Source organism: Salvelinus sp. IW2-2015, linkage group LG27, assembly GCF_002910315.2.
Source record: "Salvelinus sp. IW2-2015 linkage group LG27, ASM291031v2, whole genome shotgun sequence".
Classification (NCBI taxonomy): Eukaryota; Metazoa; Chordata; class Actinopteri; order Salmoniformes; family Salmonidae; genus Salvelinus; species Salvelinus sp. IW2-2015.
The window spans coordinates 2576841-2595632 of NC_036867.1; the positions used below are offsets into that span (position 1 = coordinate 2576841).

Genomic DNA, 18792 nt, shown 5'->3' on the forward strand with positions numbered 1-18792 from the left:
TAGCGTTAAGATTTCCCTTCACTGGAACTAAGGGGCCTAGCCTGAACCATGAAAAGCAGCCCCAGACCATTATTCCTCTTCCACAGAACTTTACAGTTGGCACTATGCATTGGGGCAGGTAGCCTCATCCTGGCAGCCGCCAAAACGAGATTCGTCTGTCGGACTGCCAGATGATGAAGCGTGATTCATCGCTCCAGAGAAGACGTTTTCACTGCTCCAGAGTCCAATGGTAGCGAGCTTTACACCACTCCAGCCAACACTTGGCATTGCGCATGGTGATCTTAGGCTTGTGTGCGGCTGCTCGGCCATGGAAACCCATTTGAAGCTTCCGACAAACAGTTCTTGTGCTGATGTTGATAGGCAGTTTGGAACTCGGTAGTGAGTGTTGCAACTGAGGACAGACTATTTTTACTTGCTAAAGCACTCAGCTGTCCCGTTCTGTGAGCTTGTGTAGCCTACCACCACTCGGCTGAGCCGTTGTTGCTCCTAGATGTTTCCACTTTACAATAACAGGACTAACAGTTGACCGGGGAAGCTCTAGAAGGGTGGAAATTTGAAGAACTAACTTGTTCGAAAGGTGGCCTCCTATGATGGTGCCACGTTGAAAGTCACTGATCTCTTTAGTAAGGCCATTCTACTGCCAATGTTTGACTATGGAGATTGCATGGCGGTGTGCTTGATTTTATACAAATGTCACCAATGGGTGTGGCTGAAATAGCCGAATACACTAATTTGAAGGGGTGTCCACATACTTTTGTATATACAGTGGGCTCCAAAATTACTGACACCCCTAACTAGCAATGCACAAACAATACTTTAAAAAATATAAACAATATAATTATAGAGAGAAACTCAAAATACCAACATGTGAGAAATACTGTACTTATTTAATGTTTCAATGGAACCAACCAAAATCATACAATTATTTAATACAAAATACATTTGACCAAAATCAAGGTTTCATAATTATTGGCACTCCTCATTTAGTACTTAGTGCAACCACCTCTGGCAAGGATAACAGCATGGAGTCTTTTGACAAGGTCCTTGTTTGACAAGGTTAAGGAACACATTTGGAGGGATTTTGGACCATTCCTCTATGCAGATCCTTTCAAGATCCTTGAGTTTGCGCTTATCAACTGCCCTCCAACTCAGCCCACAGGTTTTCGATTGGATTGAGGTCCAGCGACTGAGATGGCCATGGCAGAACATTTTCTGTGTGGATTTCTGTGTGGATCTTGAGGTATGTTTTGGGTCATTGTCTTGTTGGAAAGTCCACCTACGGCCAAGTCCCAGCCTTCTGGCAGAGGCAATCAGATTGTCAGCCAAAATTGCCTGATACTTGTTGGAATTCATTATGCCATCAATCTTAACCAGTGCCCCTGGACCTCTGGAATTAAAACAGCCCCAAAACATCACTGACCCACCACCATATTTCACTGTGGGTATGAGGTGCCTCTCCTTGTATGTATCTCTGACGCCAAACATGCCGATGCTGTATCTGACCAAAAAGTTCAATTTTGGTCTCAGCTGACCAGAGCACCTTCTTTCAGTCATAATTTAAATGATGTTTGGCAAACTCCAAGCGCTTGCGTCTGTGTCTTGGGGTAAGAAAGGGCTTTCTTCTGGCAACCCTTCCAAAGAGCCTGTGGTTGTGGAGGTGTCATCTGATGGTGCCTTTTGAAACCTGGTGACCCCAAGACGCCACCAAGGCCTGCAATTCTTTCACAGTGATTCTTGGGTATTTTGTTGCTTCTCTCACCATCCTCCTCCCTATCCTGGGGGGCAAAATGCATGTGTCCTCTACCCGTGAGGTTTTCAACTGTTCCATATCTTTTGAATTTTTTTATAATTGCCCTGACAGTGCTCAGTGGTATATTTAATCGTTTGTGGATCTTCTTGTAGCCATTACCAGATTTATGAAGGTCTACAACCATCTGTCTCTTTTGAACTGCCAGTTCTTTTGTTTTCTTCATGGTGTTGGATGACAAGGGATATTGCATGCGTGTTACCTCATTTTTATACCATAGTGAAACAGGAAGTGATGTAATGGCTCACGATAGTTCCTTAAGATTTAGATAAACTTAAATAAGTGGAATTTAATTCCTGGCTTAATTTGGTAGATGTTATTTACAATAATCTTTAAGGGTGCCATTAACTGTGAAACCTTGATTTGGTGGACATTGATTTTTTATTAAATCAAATTATTTTGGTGGGTTCCATTGAAACATTAATAAAGTACGGTATTTCTCACATGTTAGTATTTTGAGTTTTTCTCTCTAATTATATCATCTATATTTTTGAAAGTATTATTTGTGCATTTCCAGTCAGGGGTGCCAGTAATTTTGAAGTTCACTGTATAGTGTTGTCAATATATCCATAATCTTGCTACACCCCTGCAGTCCACTGAACTGAACATGCAATTGAAGCGTCCCTTGCCACCTCTATTGCCTTAGTGATGCAGAAACGAGAGACCACATATGTGCCTGTTTTATAAAAATCTGGGAATATTTGACCAAGGAAACATTTCTGGTTGGTCTCAGGGAATGTAAAACATTTAAGGGAGACTTTTAAAATGTGATTGAGTGAAGTAACAGAAAATATATTGAATAAGCAAGGAGAGCCTCACAAGTTTGATGAAATTACCTTATATATTTCAGTCTAATACAGCAATTTACTTACTTTTGTAGGTCTTCACCAAAAGCACATTAGGCCTAACTGTTCTCTTCCGAAAGGATTTGAGAAATATGATTGGTTGACAATAGGCCTATTACATTGGCCTAACGCCTCGATTACACCGACAGCACCATTACGTTTTGGTACAGCAGAAGTCCATTCATTTCTAATGGAACGCTGCGTTTGCCTTACAGCATTGTCTTGCAGTAGCAGTTGCAGTGCTTTCTGCATGTGTAATGGCTTGACAGAAATGGTAGCAGAAGGTGAACTTTTGTTGCAAACATATCTAGATGATGCTGCATAGCATTTTGTGCAATGACGCTGTAGGTGTGATCGAGTCGTTAGGCTACTACATCCTTAAGATGTACACTGAGTATACAAAACATTAAGAACACCTGCTCATTCCATGACAGACTGACCAGGTGAATCCAGGTGAAAGCTATAAATCCTTATTGATGTCACTTGTTAAGTCCACTTCAATTAGTGTAGATGAAGGGGAGGAGACAGGTTAAAGAAGGATTTTGAAGCCTTGAGACAATTGAGACATGGATTGTGTATGTGTGCCATTCAGAGGGTGAATGGGCAAGACAAAAAATGTAAGTACCTTTGAACAGGTATGGTAGTAAGTGCCAGACGCACCGGTTTGTGTAAAGAACTGCAACGCTGCTGGAATTTTCATGCTCAACAGTTTCCCATGTGTATCATTCAACTAACATCAAGGCGGTGACCCGTTCCTGTAGGTTCATGCTCTACAACATTCGCAGAGTACGACCCTGCCTCACGCAGGAAGCGGCGCAGGTCCTAATCCAGGCACTTGTCATCTCCCGTCTGGATTACTGCAACTCGCTGTTGGCTGGGCTCCCTGCCTGTGCCATTAAACCCCTACAACTCATCCAGAACGCCGCAGCCCGTCTGGTGTTCAACTTTCCCAAGTTCTCTCACGTCACCCCGCTCCTCCGCTCTCTCCACTGGCTTCCAGTTGAAGCTCGCATCCGCTACAAGACCATGGTGCTTGCCTACGGAGCTGTGAGGGGAACGGCACCTCCGTACCTTCAGGCTCTGATCAGGCCCTACACCCAAACAAGGGCACTGCGTTCATCCACCTCTGGCCTGCTCGCCTCCCTACCTCTGAGGAAGTACAGTTCCCGCTCAGCCCAGTCAAAACTGTTCGCTGCTCTGGCACCCCAATGGTGGAACAAACTCCCTCACGACGCCAGGTCAGCGGAGTCAATCACCACCTTCCGGAGACACCTGAAACCCCACCTCTTTAAGGAATACCTAGGATAGGATAAAGTAATCCTTCTAAACCCCCCCCCCCCCCCTTAAAAGAGTTAGATGCACTATTGTAAAGTGGTTGTTCCACTGGATATCATAAGGTGAATGCACCAATTTGTAAGTCGCTCTGGATAAGAGCGTCTGCTAAATGACTTAAATGTAAATGTATCAAGAATGGTCCACCACCCAAAGGACATCCAGCCAACTTGACACAACTCTGGGAAGCATTGGAGTCGACATGGGCCAGCATACCTGTGGAACGCAATCGAAACACCATGTAGAGTCCATGCCCTGACAAATTGAGGCTGTTCTTAGGGCAAAAGGGGGTATTCTTCTCTGCTCATACAGGAGTACTAAAGGCCTAGTTAACAAATTCTGTGGCTAAATTGGCAATGTAGGCCTGAATGCAAAACTAATGCATTGCGAAATATTTGCAATAAACTCATGATCACTCACTAGCATAGCCTATGGCAAATCCTAAACCTAGCTCCCCTATTGTGCAGTGTATCTCAATCTTCATTGACGTGCTTGAAGCAAGCCTCGTCTCTCTACCTGTGTTGTCACTTTTCAGAAACCAGATTTACAGCTTTTTAGTACCAGCTAGCTGCAACAGTTGCCTGGCTACCCAGACTCCTTGCTCCTGCCATGCCCACGGACGTTAGTTTCTTCTCCGCAATGAAAAAAGGGAATAAGGGGGAAAAGTTAATAAACTATGTAGCGAACGACAGAGCATAGTAAGAATTTGGCGTGAGTTGTCAGACTACTGCAACAGATGACCATCATATGACAAGGTTTAGGATTTGCCATAGAAGTGTGATCATGAGTTTATTCCAAACATTTAGCAATGCAATGCATCAGTTTTGCATTCAGGCCTACATTGCCACTGACTGACAAATCTGCCTATAATGAAAAGCTGCACGAATTCTGGCATTCTATTCCTCCGTAGGTTACATAATAATAACACATACTGATATTTGTTACATTAAAGGAGCCGATCTGGTAAACGATAATACAAAGGGAAAAAAAGCAAAAAAAAATTGTACCATCTTTGAAATGCAAGAGAAAGGCCATAAGGTATTATTCCAGGCCAGGCACAATTCAGATTTTGGCCACTAGATGGCAGCAGTGTATGTGCAAAGTTTAAGACTGATCCAATGAACCACTGCATTTCTGTTCAAAATGTTGTATCAAGACTGCCCAAATGTGCCTAATTGGTTTATTAATACATTTTCAAGTTCATAACTGTGCACTCTCCTCAAACAATAGCATTATTTCACTGTAATAGCTACTGTAAATTGGACAGTGCAGTTAGATTAACAATAATTGAAGCTTTCTGCCCATATCAGATATGTCTAGGTCCTGGGAATTTGTTTTGTTACTTACAACCTCATGCTAATCACATTAGCCTACGTTAGCTCAACCATCCCGCGGGGGTGACACCGATCCTGTAGAGGCTAATAATGTAAACCATGAAAATAGTGTATTTGCCAGACTGGGTCATACATTGTAATTACCTTAAGCAACTTGAATAGGCTAAAGAAATACAGACTGAGTGCGCCATCCTCATGAGCTTGGGCAAAACAGGAGGCATTCAAACCGTGGCGGTTGTTTGTGTTAAACCACCCTCATCTAATTCTTTATCATATTAGATTTAATTAGAGAGACTAAATCTTGTGTTTAGAGTGGCTTTATTGACACACTGTTTTAAAAACGCACTATGGCACACAGCATTTACTGAGCAAATCTGATTATTCCATGAAAACTGGCAGATAGAAAGTGTTTTCTTGGCGTTCATACATTTGTCTGTCTGTAACCAGAGCCTGTGAGTAATAAATAGAACAAAATAGAACACTTAGTCTTGGAAACAGATCTACGTGACAGAGCCTGGCATTCATTCAGAGGTGCTAAAACATAGAAAAACATGCAGAAGTATTAATTTCACATGAACTCTCAAAATGGCTATTAATTGGCACACAACGCAATGCAGTTTGAAACAGAGATTGTTTGTTCTGTTTCTATGCAGAAAAAATGGCATTATATCCAGTTAGAACACAGTACGCTCTCTGTTACAACCCCAGAATGCGGTCATTAGCATTAGACTTTGGCTTTGAGGGCTGAAAAAGTTAAGTACACTTAGTTTAATGTGTCCCTGAACAGTATTGCATGACTCTGGCTGCATTGAGACAAGCAACCCAATTCTGATATTTTTTCCACTAATTGGTATTTTGGCCAATCACATCAGGTATTTTTCAGAGCTGATCTGATTGGTCAATAGACAAATGAGTGAAAAAAATATCAGAATTGGGCTGACTGTCTAAACACAGCCTAAAGGGAGAACAGAAACCAACAGAAAACGTGCATAGCTAAATGTGCAGTGCAATCATCAAACCTTTGAGTGACACACACTTCATTTGTCCTATCTCACTCTCAATGCACACATCCCTCATTGTCTTTCTCAGTGGCAGTTCTGACACTTTGGGTGACATTTTTGGTTGTTGATGTTACAGCGGCAGCCTCCGCTGGTGTCTCCCGGACCCTGGGAGGAAACAGAAGCACATTAGATATTTTATTGTCACACCGGTAGGTGCAGTGAAATGTGTTGTTTTACAGGGTCAGCCATAGTAGAACGCCGCTCATGGAGCAAATTTGGGTTAAGTGCCTTGCTCAAGGGCACATCGACAGATTTTTCACCTTGTGGGTATTCGAACGAGCAACCTTTCAGTTACTGGTCCAACCCTCTAACTGCTAGGCTACATGCTACGTTGGACAGGTAGCAGAAAGATGTGAAATGTCTGCATTACAGGTGACCATGCAACCATGCAGAGCTAAACTGAATTTGACAGAGAGACAGGAGGGGCGGGCTCTTACCCCTGGCCCCCAGCGAGGCCCTCTGGTGACCCAGCAGATCTCACTGTGACAGACAGTGCAACGCAGCCAATCACAGCCCTCCTTTTTCTGCACGATGATGCCGCACTGTGGGCAGTGCATGGCCTCCCCGGAGAGGACCAGGGTCTGAGAGAGAGAGACACGGGTATTACATGTTAATATAACAGTTATTATCTGTTAATATATCAGCAAAGTCTTACTAACCTGAAAACTAACAATCCTTCTCCTAAAATCTCATTGTCCTCAATGCTTTGCTGAAATCGATCTATAGGTATAAATTGTGTGTGTAAAAGTGTCTGTGCGTCACCTTGAGCAGATCTCTGGTTCTGCGGGCTGCTGAGTCGTTCTCAGCACGGGTCGTAAGGTCATCCTGGTACTGCTTACAGTCCATCCCTTCATGAATCGCCTGAGAGACAGACAGATAAGAGAAAGAGGTCTGTTCAAATCCATGGTGTATGCAATCATTGGTGAATGTAAAGGTGATGTGTGCGTACCTTGCAGAGCAGGCAGTTGTGCTTGTTGCAGACGGGGCAGTGGAACACGTTGACGGTGTCCTCGTACACACACCACCCGGCACAGTCTGGGCTGGCACAGTGGTAACTGCCCTCACAACGAGACTCTGCCACAGACAAGCCTCTCTGCAGCCAGCGCTCGTACTCCTCTTCCGACACCAACTGGTAGGCAGGAAGGAATGAAAGAGCAGAGGGGAGAGAGATGATTAGATGACTGATGTCTGGCTAATGCAAACCCACGATACATTAGGTAGTGTGTTATACAGTATGTCTCTAATATCCAATGGGCCATCGTGCAGCTACTATTAAATACATTAGAAAGAAGTCAGTGATGTCACCACTCACGGCTCTGATCTCTCTCCCCTGCAGGGTGCAGTCACAGGCGTACGTGTCATCACGGTACGGACAGGCCACCTCCGGGTCCTCACACATCAGGACTACTGAGCGCAGGCAATCTCTGTGAACACAACACACTGGCTCCATCTCTGCATAAGCATCTCATCTCACCCATGCCTTTCTTGCACAGTACAAAATCCCCCCCCAATTCTTGTAGTAAGAAAGAATCCGAGGGGTGTAAGCAATATGATGTTATAACTGCACTTAGCAGCTCTCTGGCAGGCTAAGTGGAGTTTCCACCACATTGCTAACACCGCTCCAATGCTTTCAGATCAGCTAGTGTGTAGGGGGAGGGTCACGAGTCAAGGGAATTGCGGACTGGGATACGGTCTCCCATGTCTCTGAGTGGTACCTGCAGAAACAGTGGAGACACTCTCTGAGCAGGACTCCCTCCCCAGGCTGCAGGTCCAGGTAACAGATCCTACAGTCCACAGCATCTGGGTTGGGCACCAGGTCCTTTCCATCCAACATCACCAGCCGGGCAAAGTTTTCCCTCCGCTCTGCTTCCCTCGCCTGGGGTGGTGGGGATCCACAATATACAACAACACACACGTTGAACACACACATCGTTCAAACACACAGACAGAAATGAATTTTGTTCAAAACAGCATTATATTTTCTTGCTTTATTAAAGTTAAATACACATTTTAAATTGCAACAACATGGATGTTTTTTTGTTCTACATTCAGTCAAAAGGCCTTCATTATTTATTAAATTGTGCATTTTGAAAGTTAACACATTAAAAACAAACAGCCATTGAAGTTGTCCACTTGATGACCCTGACTGTAACAAACAGGCACAGAGTGGGCAACACAGCAGTTCTTTGTCTTCTCTGAAATAGTAGGTTTCAACTGGTTGGCACACACTAAGCAAACTAGGCCTACATGGATTTGCAGTATAATTACATAATTCATTACAAACATGCAAAGTTACATTTACATTTTAGTAATTTAGCAGACGCTCTTATCCAGAGCAATTTACAGTAGCAATTATAATTAAGTGCCTTGCTCAGGGGCACATTGGCAGATTTTTTTCACCTAGTCGGCTCGGGATTTGAACCAGTGACCTTTCGGTTACTGGCCCAATGCTCTTAAACGCTAGGCTACCTGCTGTCCTATATACAAAGTCTTCGACATACAAGAGCCATGATTCTTTCATTTGCTTAAAAGTCATACAAACACACTTCTGTGCAGATAAACATACACTACATGAACAAAAATATGTGGACACCTGCTCGTCAAACATCTCATTCCAAAATCATGGGCATTAATATGGAGTTGGTCCCCCCCTTTGCTGCTATAGCAGCCTCCTCTCTTCTGGGAAGGCTTTCCACTAGATGTTGGAACATTGCTGCGGGGACTTGCTTCCATTCAGCCACAAGAGCATTTGTGAGGTCGGCACTGATGTTAAGCGATTAGGCCTGGCTGGCTGTCGGCGTTCCAATTCATCCCAATGGTGTTCAATGGGGTTAAGGTCAGGGATTTGTGCAGGCCAGTCAAGTTCTTCCACACCGATCTCTACAAACCATCTCTGTATGGACCTCGCTTAGTGCACAGGGGCATTGTTATGCTGAAACAGGAAAGGGCCTTCCCCTAACTGTTGCCACAAAGTTGGGAGCACAGAATCGTCGAGAATGTAATTGTATGCTGTAGCGTTAAGATTTCCCTTCACTGGAACTATGGGGCCTAGACCAAACCATGAAAAACAGCCCTAGACTATTATTACTCTTCCAACAAACTTTAGTTGGCACTATGCCAGTTTTACACCCCTCCAGCCGACGCTTGGCTTTGCGCATGGTGATCTTAGGCTTGTGCTCGGCCATGGAAACCCATTTCATGAAGCTCCCGACTAAACATTTTTTGTGCTGACGTTCCAGAGGCAGTTTGGAACTTGGTAATGCTAGTGAGTGTTGCAACCAAGGATAGACGCGCTAAGCACTTCCCCACTAGGCAGTCCCGTTCTGTGAGCTTGTGTGGCCCACCACTTCGAGCCTGAGCCGTTGTCGCTCCTAGACATTTCCACTTCACAATAACAGCACATACAGTTGACCGGGGCAGCTCAAGCAGGGCAGAAATTTTACAACCTGACTTGTTGGAAAGGTTGCATCCTATGACGGTGCCACGTTGAAAGTCACTGCGCTCTTCAGTAAGGCCATTCTAATGCCAATATTTGTCAATATTTTTGTCAATGGAGATTGCATGGCTGTGTGCTTGATTTTATACACCTGTCAGCAACGGGTGTGGCCGAAATAGCCGAATCCATTAATTTGAAGGGGTGTCCATATACTTTTTTATATATAGTGTATGTGTATCAAACAATGTCAGAGGGTAGGTAGCCACAATGCTATGTAATGTACAGTCACTGAGATTCTGTCACAACATGAATGAGTATTGCTCAGTAGCGTGAGTGTATGGGTTGAAGAGAATGTTTACAGTGGCAAAATATAGAAAGTGTGTGTGCGCGTCAGTCAGTCAGTGTCTTTCTGCGATGTTACGGAGTGTGTGTGTGCCTGTAGTCCTGGGCCAAGTTTTCCAGTAGTGAGTCATTTTGAGCACCCGCGCCCCTCAGCGCCTCTCTTCTCCCTTTCTCCTTCAAAAAACAAAGAGACAGAAGAGAAGAGAGTCAGCCTTAGAGCCCATCCTACCATCCCTGGTCGTCTCAACTCCTGCTACCCCTACGGAGCCTACCTTTCCCCTAATAAACCTTTTCCCTAATAAACTATGCACTGTAATTAACTGTAAACTGTGTCCATGTGCAAGACTGTATGTGTGTGTCTAGGTTTCTACCTGTCCTGTTGACACTGTCTGACAGCTTGCATTTCCTGCTGTATGCACCATTTGAATGCATTTACGTGCACGAGTGCGTGAGTTTGCGTATGTGTTCATGAGCATAAGACATCCTACCTGCTGGTACTGTCGGACAGCTTCTTTCTCCTGCTGTATGCGGTGAAGCTCCAGAGGGTCTGGTTTGTAGCTCCCGGGAACAGTATAGCTCTCTGGACGGTCTGTACTGCAGATCTCACAGCCAGGCCGTGTGGGCTTGTTTATGTACGTGCAAGAGGGGCAGGCCCAACCCTGAGACACACAGCGAGACTGTCTTTACAGGTGTGTTGCTGGAAACCTACTGTATGTCAACTTACTGCATCTAGGTATGCATGCATACCTAGATGAAATCCATGTAACAGAGTGAAATAGTTAGTCAATTAATACCAAGGGGTACTGTACAGAGCTTGTGTGTACCTGAGGCCCTGATTTCTTAGGGATAAGTGCTTCGTTGAGTTGCGGCATCTCCAGGTTGATGAGGTCTTTGATTTCACTGATGTTCAGCCTCTCTGCCCCGGCTCCATTTGGCCCCGCTCCATTTGAACCTATCGGAACAAAGCTCGGTCAGGAGGAAGCCAACACAATGGGTCCTTCTGTCAATGGTGTGTATGTGCGTGCATTGGTGTGAGTGTTTAACAGTGTCACCCATGCTGCTGTGGCTCAGTCTGGGGGGCAGGGTGCTGTAACCCCTCCTGTCCTGGGATGTGGGGCCGTTGCTTGGGGTCTCAAGAGGAGGGGTAGCGGGGGTGAGGAGGGCTCTTTCCTGGTCCTGCTGGAGCAGCTGCCGTGTGAGACGGGCGTGGCGGGCAGAGAGGAGGTACAGGAAGGCCGTGTCTCCATCCCTACGCACCCCGTAGGACGCGAGAGAGCGCTGGTCAGCACACAGACATTGGCCAATCACCCAGCGCTGCACCCGCGGATGGAAGCCATACTCCAGGAATACCTAGGTGACAGAGGTACAGACAGAAAAGGTACAAAAACTAAAAACACAGGCAGAAAGTAGGTTTACATTATGTTGAAACTATTGTAGAGCTAGATACTGTTAAAGATCTGAATTCAAACTTGAAAAAAAATTTAATTCTTATTTAAGCTGTTCAGACTGACCTGCTGCTTGAGTATTGCGATGGTCGCGTGGGGGGGGACTTTCACTGTGACACAACAGGAAGACGAAGAATCTTCGACCACTACAGCCAAGCTTTCACAGAAAGATACAATCGTCATGAACTACTAAAATATGCATTTCCTGTCATCGCACCAGTTCACACAATATTCTGACTTCTTCAATAACTTCCTGTTCTATTACCCAGTAGCTCGTTTGCTCTTAACTCTCTCACCTAAGCTCCGTGTCTCCGTAGCTCCTCTCAGAGGGCTGGATCTTCAGCTCTGCCTGCTGACGAGCCAGGGTGGCAGCGTAGATAGAGGCCGCCTGGATGTCACCAGCCTCGATGGCCCTGGTCAGCTCAGCACACATCTCCTCTACAGATGAATGGACACAAGGTTGAAACAGAGTCCGGGACAGTGAGCAATTGAAAAAGAGTAGAAACGTGGCCAATACACTACTGTACACACACACACCCACTGAGGGCTACCTGTGCGTGGTAAGGAAGCGGAGCTGGGTGTCTCTAAGGCCTCCAGAGGAAGTTGTCGGTCATCGGTGGGAGGGCTGTCGGACACTGAGGGGTCAGGAGAATAGAAGACAGGGGACTCAGGTTATTAGAGCACAGCAAAGATTGGAGCAGAAGACAGTGGAACATCTGATCAAAGAGAACAGAGGCAGGAAGAAAGTAGACTAACCCCTGTGTGCCTCTCTGAGTGATGATATCACCACGGTGGCCCACTCCTGAGCCTCTTGCTCGCAGCGGAAGTTGAAGCTGATGCGGTCGTGAGGGGGCATGAACAAACTCAGCTCGTGGCATTTTGGCGATTTCACCTCATAGTGCACCGACCTCAGGTCAAACTCTGCAATGGACTGGAAGACATGGAGGGGGAGAGAGAAGAGTGATGCTCATTTTATCACATTGAAATTGGCTGCCGACCACTGTTTGTTCCATGGTAGTATGTTGAGGTATTGCACTGATGTCATGTTGGAATGACCTTTGAGCTCTGTTTTTGGGAGAGAATGATTGGAGAGCACTGCAGCCTATAGACCAAGTCAGTGGGAATGCCTTTGGAAAGCATTCACACCCCTTTACTTTTTCCACATTTCTAAAATGGATTAAATAAATACAAATCTTCATCGATCTACACACAATATCCAATAATGACAGAGTGTAAACAGGTTTTTAAAAAACAGAAATACCTTATTTATTAAATTATTCAGACCCTTTGCTATAAGACATGAAATTGAGCTCAGGTGCATCCTGTTTCCATTGATCATCCATAAGATGTTTCTACAACTTGATTGGAGTCCCCCTGTGACAAATTCAATTGACTGGACATGATTTGGAAAGACACACACCTCTCTATATAAGGTCCCACAGCTGACAGTGCATGTCAGAGCAATAACCAAGCCATGAGGTCAAAGGAATTGTCCGTTGCGCTCCGAGACAGGACTGTGTCAAGGCACAGATCTGGGGAAGGGTACCAAAACATTTCTGCAGCATTGAAGGTCCCCAAAAACACAGTGGCCTCCATCAATCTTAAATGGAAGAAGTTTGGAACCACCAAGACTCTTCATAGAGCTGGCTGCCCGTCCAAACTGAGCAATCGGAGGAGAAGGGCCTTGGTCAGGGATGTGACCAAGAACCCAATGGTCACTGACAGAGCTCTAGAGTTGCTCTATGGAGATGGGAGAACCTTCCAAAAAGACAACCATCTCTGCAGCACTCCACCAATCAGGCCTTCATGGTAGAGTGGCCAGACGGAAGCCACTCCTCAGTAAAAGGCACATGACAGCCCGCTTGGAGTTTGCCAAAAGGTCTGATGAAACCAAGATTGAACTCTTTGGCCTGAATGCCAAGAGTCACGTCTGGAGGAAACCTGGCACCATCCCTACGGTAAAGCATGGTGGCGGCAGCATCATGCTGTGGGGATGTTTTTCAGCAGCAGGGACTGGAAGACTAGTCAGGAACGAGGCAAAGATGAACAGTGCAAAGTACAGAGAGATATCCTTGATGAAAACCTGCTCCAGAGCGCTCAGGACCTCAGACTGGGGTGACGGTTCACCTTCCAACAGGACAAGCACACAGCCAAGACAACGCAGGAGTGGCTTCGGGACAAGTCACTGAATGTCCTTGAGTGGCCCAGCCAGAGCCCGGACTTGAACCCGATCGAACATCCCTGAAAATAGCTGTGCAGCAACACTCCCCATCCAACCTGACAGAGCTTGAGAGAAACTCCCCTAATACAGGTGTGCCAAGGTTGTAGCATCATACAAGAATACTCAAGGCTGTAATCACTGCCAAAAGTGTTTCAACAAAGTACTGAGTAAAGGGTCGGAAATACTTATGTAAATGTGATCAGTTGTTGTTTTAAAAATATATAAATTAGCAAAATTTTCTAAAAACCTGTTTGTGCTTTGTCATTATGGGGCGGTGTGTGTAGATTGATGAGGGAAAAAAACTATTTAATCCATTTTAAAATAAGGCTGTAACCAAACAAAAAGACAAGGGGTCTGAATACTTTCCGAATGCACTGCATAACTACACTACCGGTCAAGTTTTAGAAGAACCTACTCATTCAAGGGTCTTTATTTTTACTATTTTCTACATTGTAGAATAATTGTGAAAACATCAAAACTATGAAATAACACATATGGAATCATGTAGTAACCAAAAAAAAGTGTTAAACAAATAAAAATATTTTATTTGAGATTCTTCAAAATAGCCACCCTTTGCCCTTGACAGCTTTGCACACTCTTGGCATTCTCTCAACCAGCTTCACCTGGAATGCTTTTCCAACAGTCTTGAAGGAGTTCCCACATATGCTGAGCACTTTTCCTTCACTCTGTGGTCCGACTCATCCCAAACCATCTAAATTTGGTTGAGGTCGGGGGATTGTGTTGGCTAGGTCATCTGATGCAGCACTCCATCACTCTCCTCCTTTGTAAAATAGCCATTATACAGCTTGGGCGTGTGTTTTGGGTCATTGTCCTGTTGGAAAAACAAATTATTGTCCCAATAAGCGCAAATCAGATGGGATGGTGTATCGCTGCAGAATGCTGTGGTAGCCATGCTGGTTAAGTGTGCCTTGAATTCAAAAAAAAATTACAGACAGTGTCACCAGCAAAGAAACCCACACCATAACACCTCATCCTCCATGCTTTATGGTGGGAAATACACATGCGGAGAGCATCCGTTCACCCACACCACGTCTCACAAAGACAGCGGTTGGAAACAAAAATCTCCAATTTGGACAAATTTCCACCCGTCTAATGTCCTTTGCTAGTGTTTCTTGGCCCAAGCAAGTCTCTTCTTATTATTGGTGTTCTTTAGTAGTGGTTTCTCTGCAGCAATTTGACTATGAAGGCCTGATTCACACAACCTCCTCTGAACAGTTAATGTTGAGTTGTGTCTGTTACTTGAACTCTGTGAAGCATTTATTTTGGCTGTAATTTCTGAGGCTGGTAACTCCTATGGGTTCATCCTCTGCAGCAGCACTGGTTCTTGCTTTCCTGTGGCAGTCCTCATGAGAGCCAGTTTCATCATAGCGCTTGATGGTTTTTGCGACTGCACTTGAAGAAACGTTCAAAGTTCTTGAAATGTTCTGTATTGACCGACCTTCATCTCTTAAAGTAATGATGGACTGTTGTTTCTCTTTGCTTATTTGAGCTGTTCTTGCAATAATATGGACTTAGTCTTTTAACAAATAGGGCCATCTTCTGTATACCACCCCTACCTTGTCACAACATAACTGATTGGCTCAAATGCATTAAGGAAAGAAATTCCAGAAATGAACTTTAAACAAGGCACACCTGTTAATTGAGGTGACTACCTCATGAAGCTGGTTGAGATAATGCCAAAAGTATGCAAAGCTGTCATCAAGGCAAAGGGTGGCTATTTGAAGAATCTCAAATATATTGTGATTCGTTTAACACTTTTTTGGTTACTACATGATTCCATGTGTTATTTCATAGTTTTGATGTCTTTACTATTATTCTACAATGTAGACAATAGTAAAAATAAAGAAAAACCCTTGAATGAGTAGGTGTTCTAAAACTTTTGACCGGTAGTTTATACTGGACAAAAATACTAAGTGTTGGTCCCATGTTTCATGAGCTGAAATAAAAGATCCCAGAAATGTTCTATATGCACAAAAGCTTATTCCTCTCAAATTTTGTGCACAAATTTGTTTACATCCCTGTTAGTGAGCATTTTGTCCTTTGCCAAGATAATCCATCCACCTGACAGCTGTGGCATATCAATAAGCTGATTAAACAGCATGATTGTTACACAGATGCACCTTGTGCTGGGGACAATAAAAGGCCACTCTAAAATGTGCAGTTTTGTCACCCAATACAATGCCACAGATGTCTCAAGATTTGAGGGCGCGTGCATTCGACATGCTGACTGTAGGCATGTCCACCAGAGCTGTTACCAGATAATTGAATGTTAATTTCCCTACCATAAGCCGCCTCCAACATAATTTTAGAGAATTTGGCAGTACGTCCAACCGGCATTACAACCGCAGACCACGTGTAACCACGGCAGCCCAGGACCTCCACATCTGGCTTCTTCACCAGCGGGATCGTCTGAGCCACCTGGACAGCTGATGAAACTTTGGGTTTGCACAACTGAAGAATTTCTGCACAACTGTCTGAGACCGTCTCAGGGAAGTTCATCTGTATGCTCGTTATCCTCACCAGTCTTGACCTGACTGCAGTTCGGTGTCGTAACGGACTTCAGTGGGCAAATGCTCACCTTTGATGGGTACTGGCACGCTGGAGATGTGTGCTCTTCACAGATGATTCCAGGTTTCAACTGTACCTGGGCAGATGGCAGACAGCGTGTATGGCATTGTGTGGGCGAGCGGTTTGCTGATGTCAACATTGAACAGAGTGCCCCATAGTGGGGTTATGATATGGGCAGGCATAAGTTAAGAACAACGTAAACAATAGCATTTTATCGATGGTAATTTGAATGAGATACCGTGATGAGATCCTGAGGCCCATTATTGTGCCCTTCATTCTCCGCCATCACCTCATGTTTCAGCATGATAATGCACAATCCTGTTGCAAGGATCTGTACACAATTCCTGGAAGCTGAAAATGGCCTGCATACTCACCAGACATGTCACCCATTGAGCATGTTTGGGATGCTCTGGATGAACGTGTACAACAGCGTGTTCCATTTCCCGCCAATATCCAGCAACTTTGCACAGCCATTGAAGAGGAGTGGGACAACATTCCACAGGCCACAATCAACAGCCTGATTAACTCTATGCTAAGGAGATGTGTCACGCTGCATAAGGCAAATGGTGGTCACAAGATACTGTCTGGTTTTCTGATCCAAGCCCCTAGCTTAAAAAAAAAAAAAAAAGATGTGACCAACAGATGCATAACTGTATTCTCAGTCATGCGAAATCGGTAGATTAGGGCTTCATTTCTTTCAAATGACTAAATTCCTTATATGAACTGTAACTCAGTGAAATCTCTTGCGTTTATATTTTTGTTCCGTGTATTTTGTTGAACTATATTGTTTCAAATAACTATGTGACAGTTCAATGCATGGCAGCCAAAGGTAAGCATGAGACCAGCGGTAATACCAGTGTTGTTTTAAAACCCTCTGTACACACATGCCTGCCTGCCTGCCTTGGTAACGCTGGTAATAATAAAACATCACGTGACATGTAACTTTACTCCATCGAGTTTAGCTGACAATTTCAAAAACTATTTTTAATAAACACCATTTTGTAATTAGTCAAAAGCAATAAACATTATTTGTCAACATGGCTGACAAATGACATGAATTGAAATCCGCCTTTAACCTTTCTCTCTCTTACCACACTCCGACCCGTTGTTCCGCTGGTGTCCCGTAGCGTGAGACGGAATTCCCCGGACTTCCCGGGGTCCATACTGAGCTGTAGACGGAGTGACTCATCACCTGCCCCAGGAAGACACAGCGGCCGAATACCAGAATGGCAAACTGATACCCGTACCGACATCAAGACGGTATGGCAGCCAGTTTGTGAGGCCCCATAGCCAGGGATAGATGAGGACGGGTCCGGCGGTGGGGTGTGAGTAGTCCACCCGCCTGAGCTCAGCGACATTCCACCAACAGCCTCATGCAGTGTTTGGAGACGTCAAGACACCGTTCCCGGTGTGTTTACCACCACGCCAATATTGTCAGCAACGATTGCTATTAGTATTCCCATAAAAATTGCAGTTTCATCGTAGTCCCTCCATTTACCAAGCTCACAACAACAGAGCCGATGAACGACCAGCTACCAGGAAGTGCGCACTCTGTGTCACTGTTTGTTTGGCTGGCTCTCTCGTGCTGCCAGTGCTAATCATTTGCGCCCCCAGACGTTGTACACATGTACTGCACAACATGGCTTTTCTGCAGGTCCAAAAACGTTTAATTTCCTCAATTTCTCAAAATCAGGTTCACAAATATACAGTATATGTGATGTACTCCTATACTAAATTGTATACATATTTTTTAAACTTGGACCTGCAAATTTTAGTGGAGACAATTGCGTATATGGTTGACCTACTTTCAACAAGACCTTAGCAGATAGAAATGTCTGAGGACTGCAGCATTAATGTCATGCCATCAAAATGTTGCTTTTTTGGCCCCACAGTTGTAGTCCAACAACTCAGACAGCTTCTAATCTAGTGTTCCTTCATTTAGGCCTGGTGAAACAGCGACCCACATTGTTTACCTTCATGTGTGCAGTGGAAATAGAATACACATATTCATTGAAGATGCCTGGAAAAGTCCACATCATATATCCCTGCACTCACACACACACTGAAATGGGGCAAGTCTGTTCCGCTCTGGTCACTTCCTCTTGCTGTACGGAGAGCAGTCAGCCAGCCTGGTCCTGAGATGTGCGTAAGGGAATTTCCATTTTTTTTTACACCCAACTTTGAACCTAAATCCAATGTCATGGAATTCAAGTTAGTTGACAGCTCAACCAAATGTACTTCGAAACTAGATGTTGAAATGACGTCTGTGCCCATGGGATAGCACTGTCATGTCGGTTACAGTTTATGTTTTCACTAATTGTTGCTATCGATAAATATTTTCTTCTCATATCAGAAAAAGTAAACATTGTCTGAAGTTGCT

General features: G+C 44.6%; 1 protein-coding gene across 2 annotated transcripts; it reads right to left on the reverse strand.

Moving 5' to 3' along the window:
- Window positions 1-5908: 5908 nt before the first annotated feature.
- On the reverse strand, window positions 5909-17967 carry shrprbck1r (sharpin and rbck1 related). 2 transcript variants are annotated; one of them, XM_023973276.2, is made up of 14 exons: window positions 17504-17967; window positions 12359-12533; window positions 12154-12237; window positions 11899-12040; window positions 11669-11759; window positions 11210-11507; window positions 10982-11109; window positions 10646-10816; window positions 8095-8255; window positions 7692-7803; window positions 7329-7508; window positions 7142-7240; window positions 6817-6960; window positions 5909-6484 (listed from the first exon to the last, which is right to left on the reverse strand). In XM_023973276.2, the coding sequence occupies exons 1-14, from the start codon at window positions 17768-17770 to the stop codon at window positions 6404-6406; spliced, it is 2133 nt and encodes a 710-aa protein (XP_023829044.1). In that variant the 5' UTR covers window positions 17771-17967; the 3' UTR covers window positions 5909-6403. The 2 variants fall into 2 exon arrangements, with proteins under 2 accessions (XP_023829044.1, XP_023829042.1); XM_023973274.2 differs by having other exon boundaries at window positions 17489-17961.
- Between the last annotated feature and the right edge of the window lie 825 nt (window positions 17968-18792).

What these genes read in the sequence shown, in the direction of transcription:
- shrprbck1r (XM_023973274.2), bottom strand. Translation starts at nt 17,770, where the DNA reads ATGTCGCTGAGCTCAGGCGGGTGGACTACTCACACCCCACCGCCGGAC. An exon ending in ACTGAGCCACAGCAGCATGG is followed by an intron (nt 11,110 to 11,209) that starts GTGACACTGTTA and finishes TTGTTCCGATAG; the next exon opens with GTTCAAATGGAGCGGGGCCA. An exon ending in GAACCAGAGATCTGCTCAAG is followed by an intron (nt 6,961 to 7,141) that starts GTGACGCACAGA and finishes TCTCTCTCTCAG; the next exon opens with ACCCTGGTCCTCTCCGGGGA.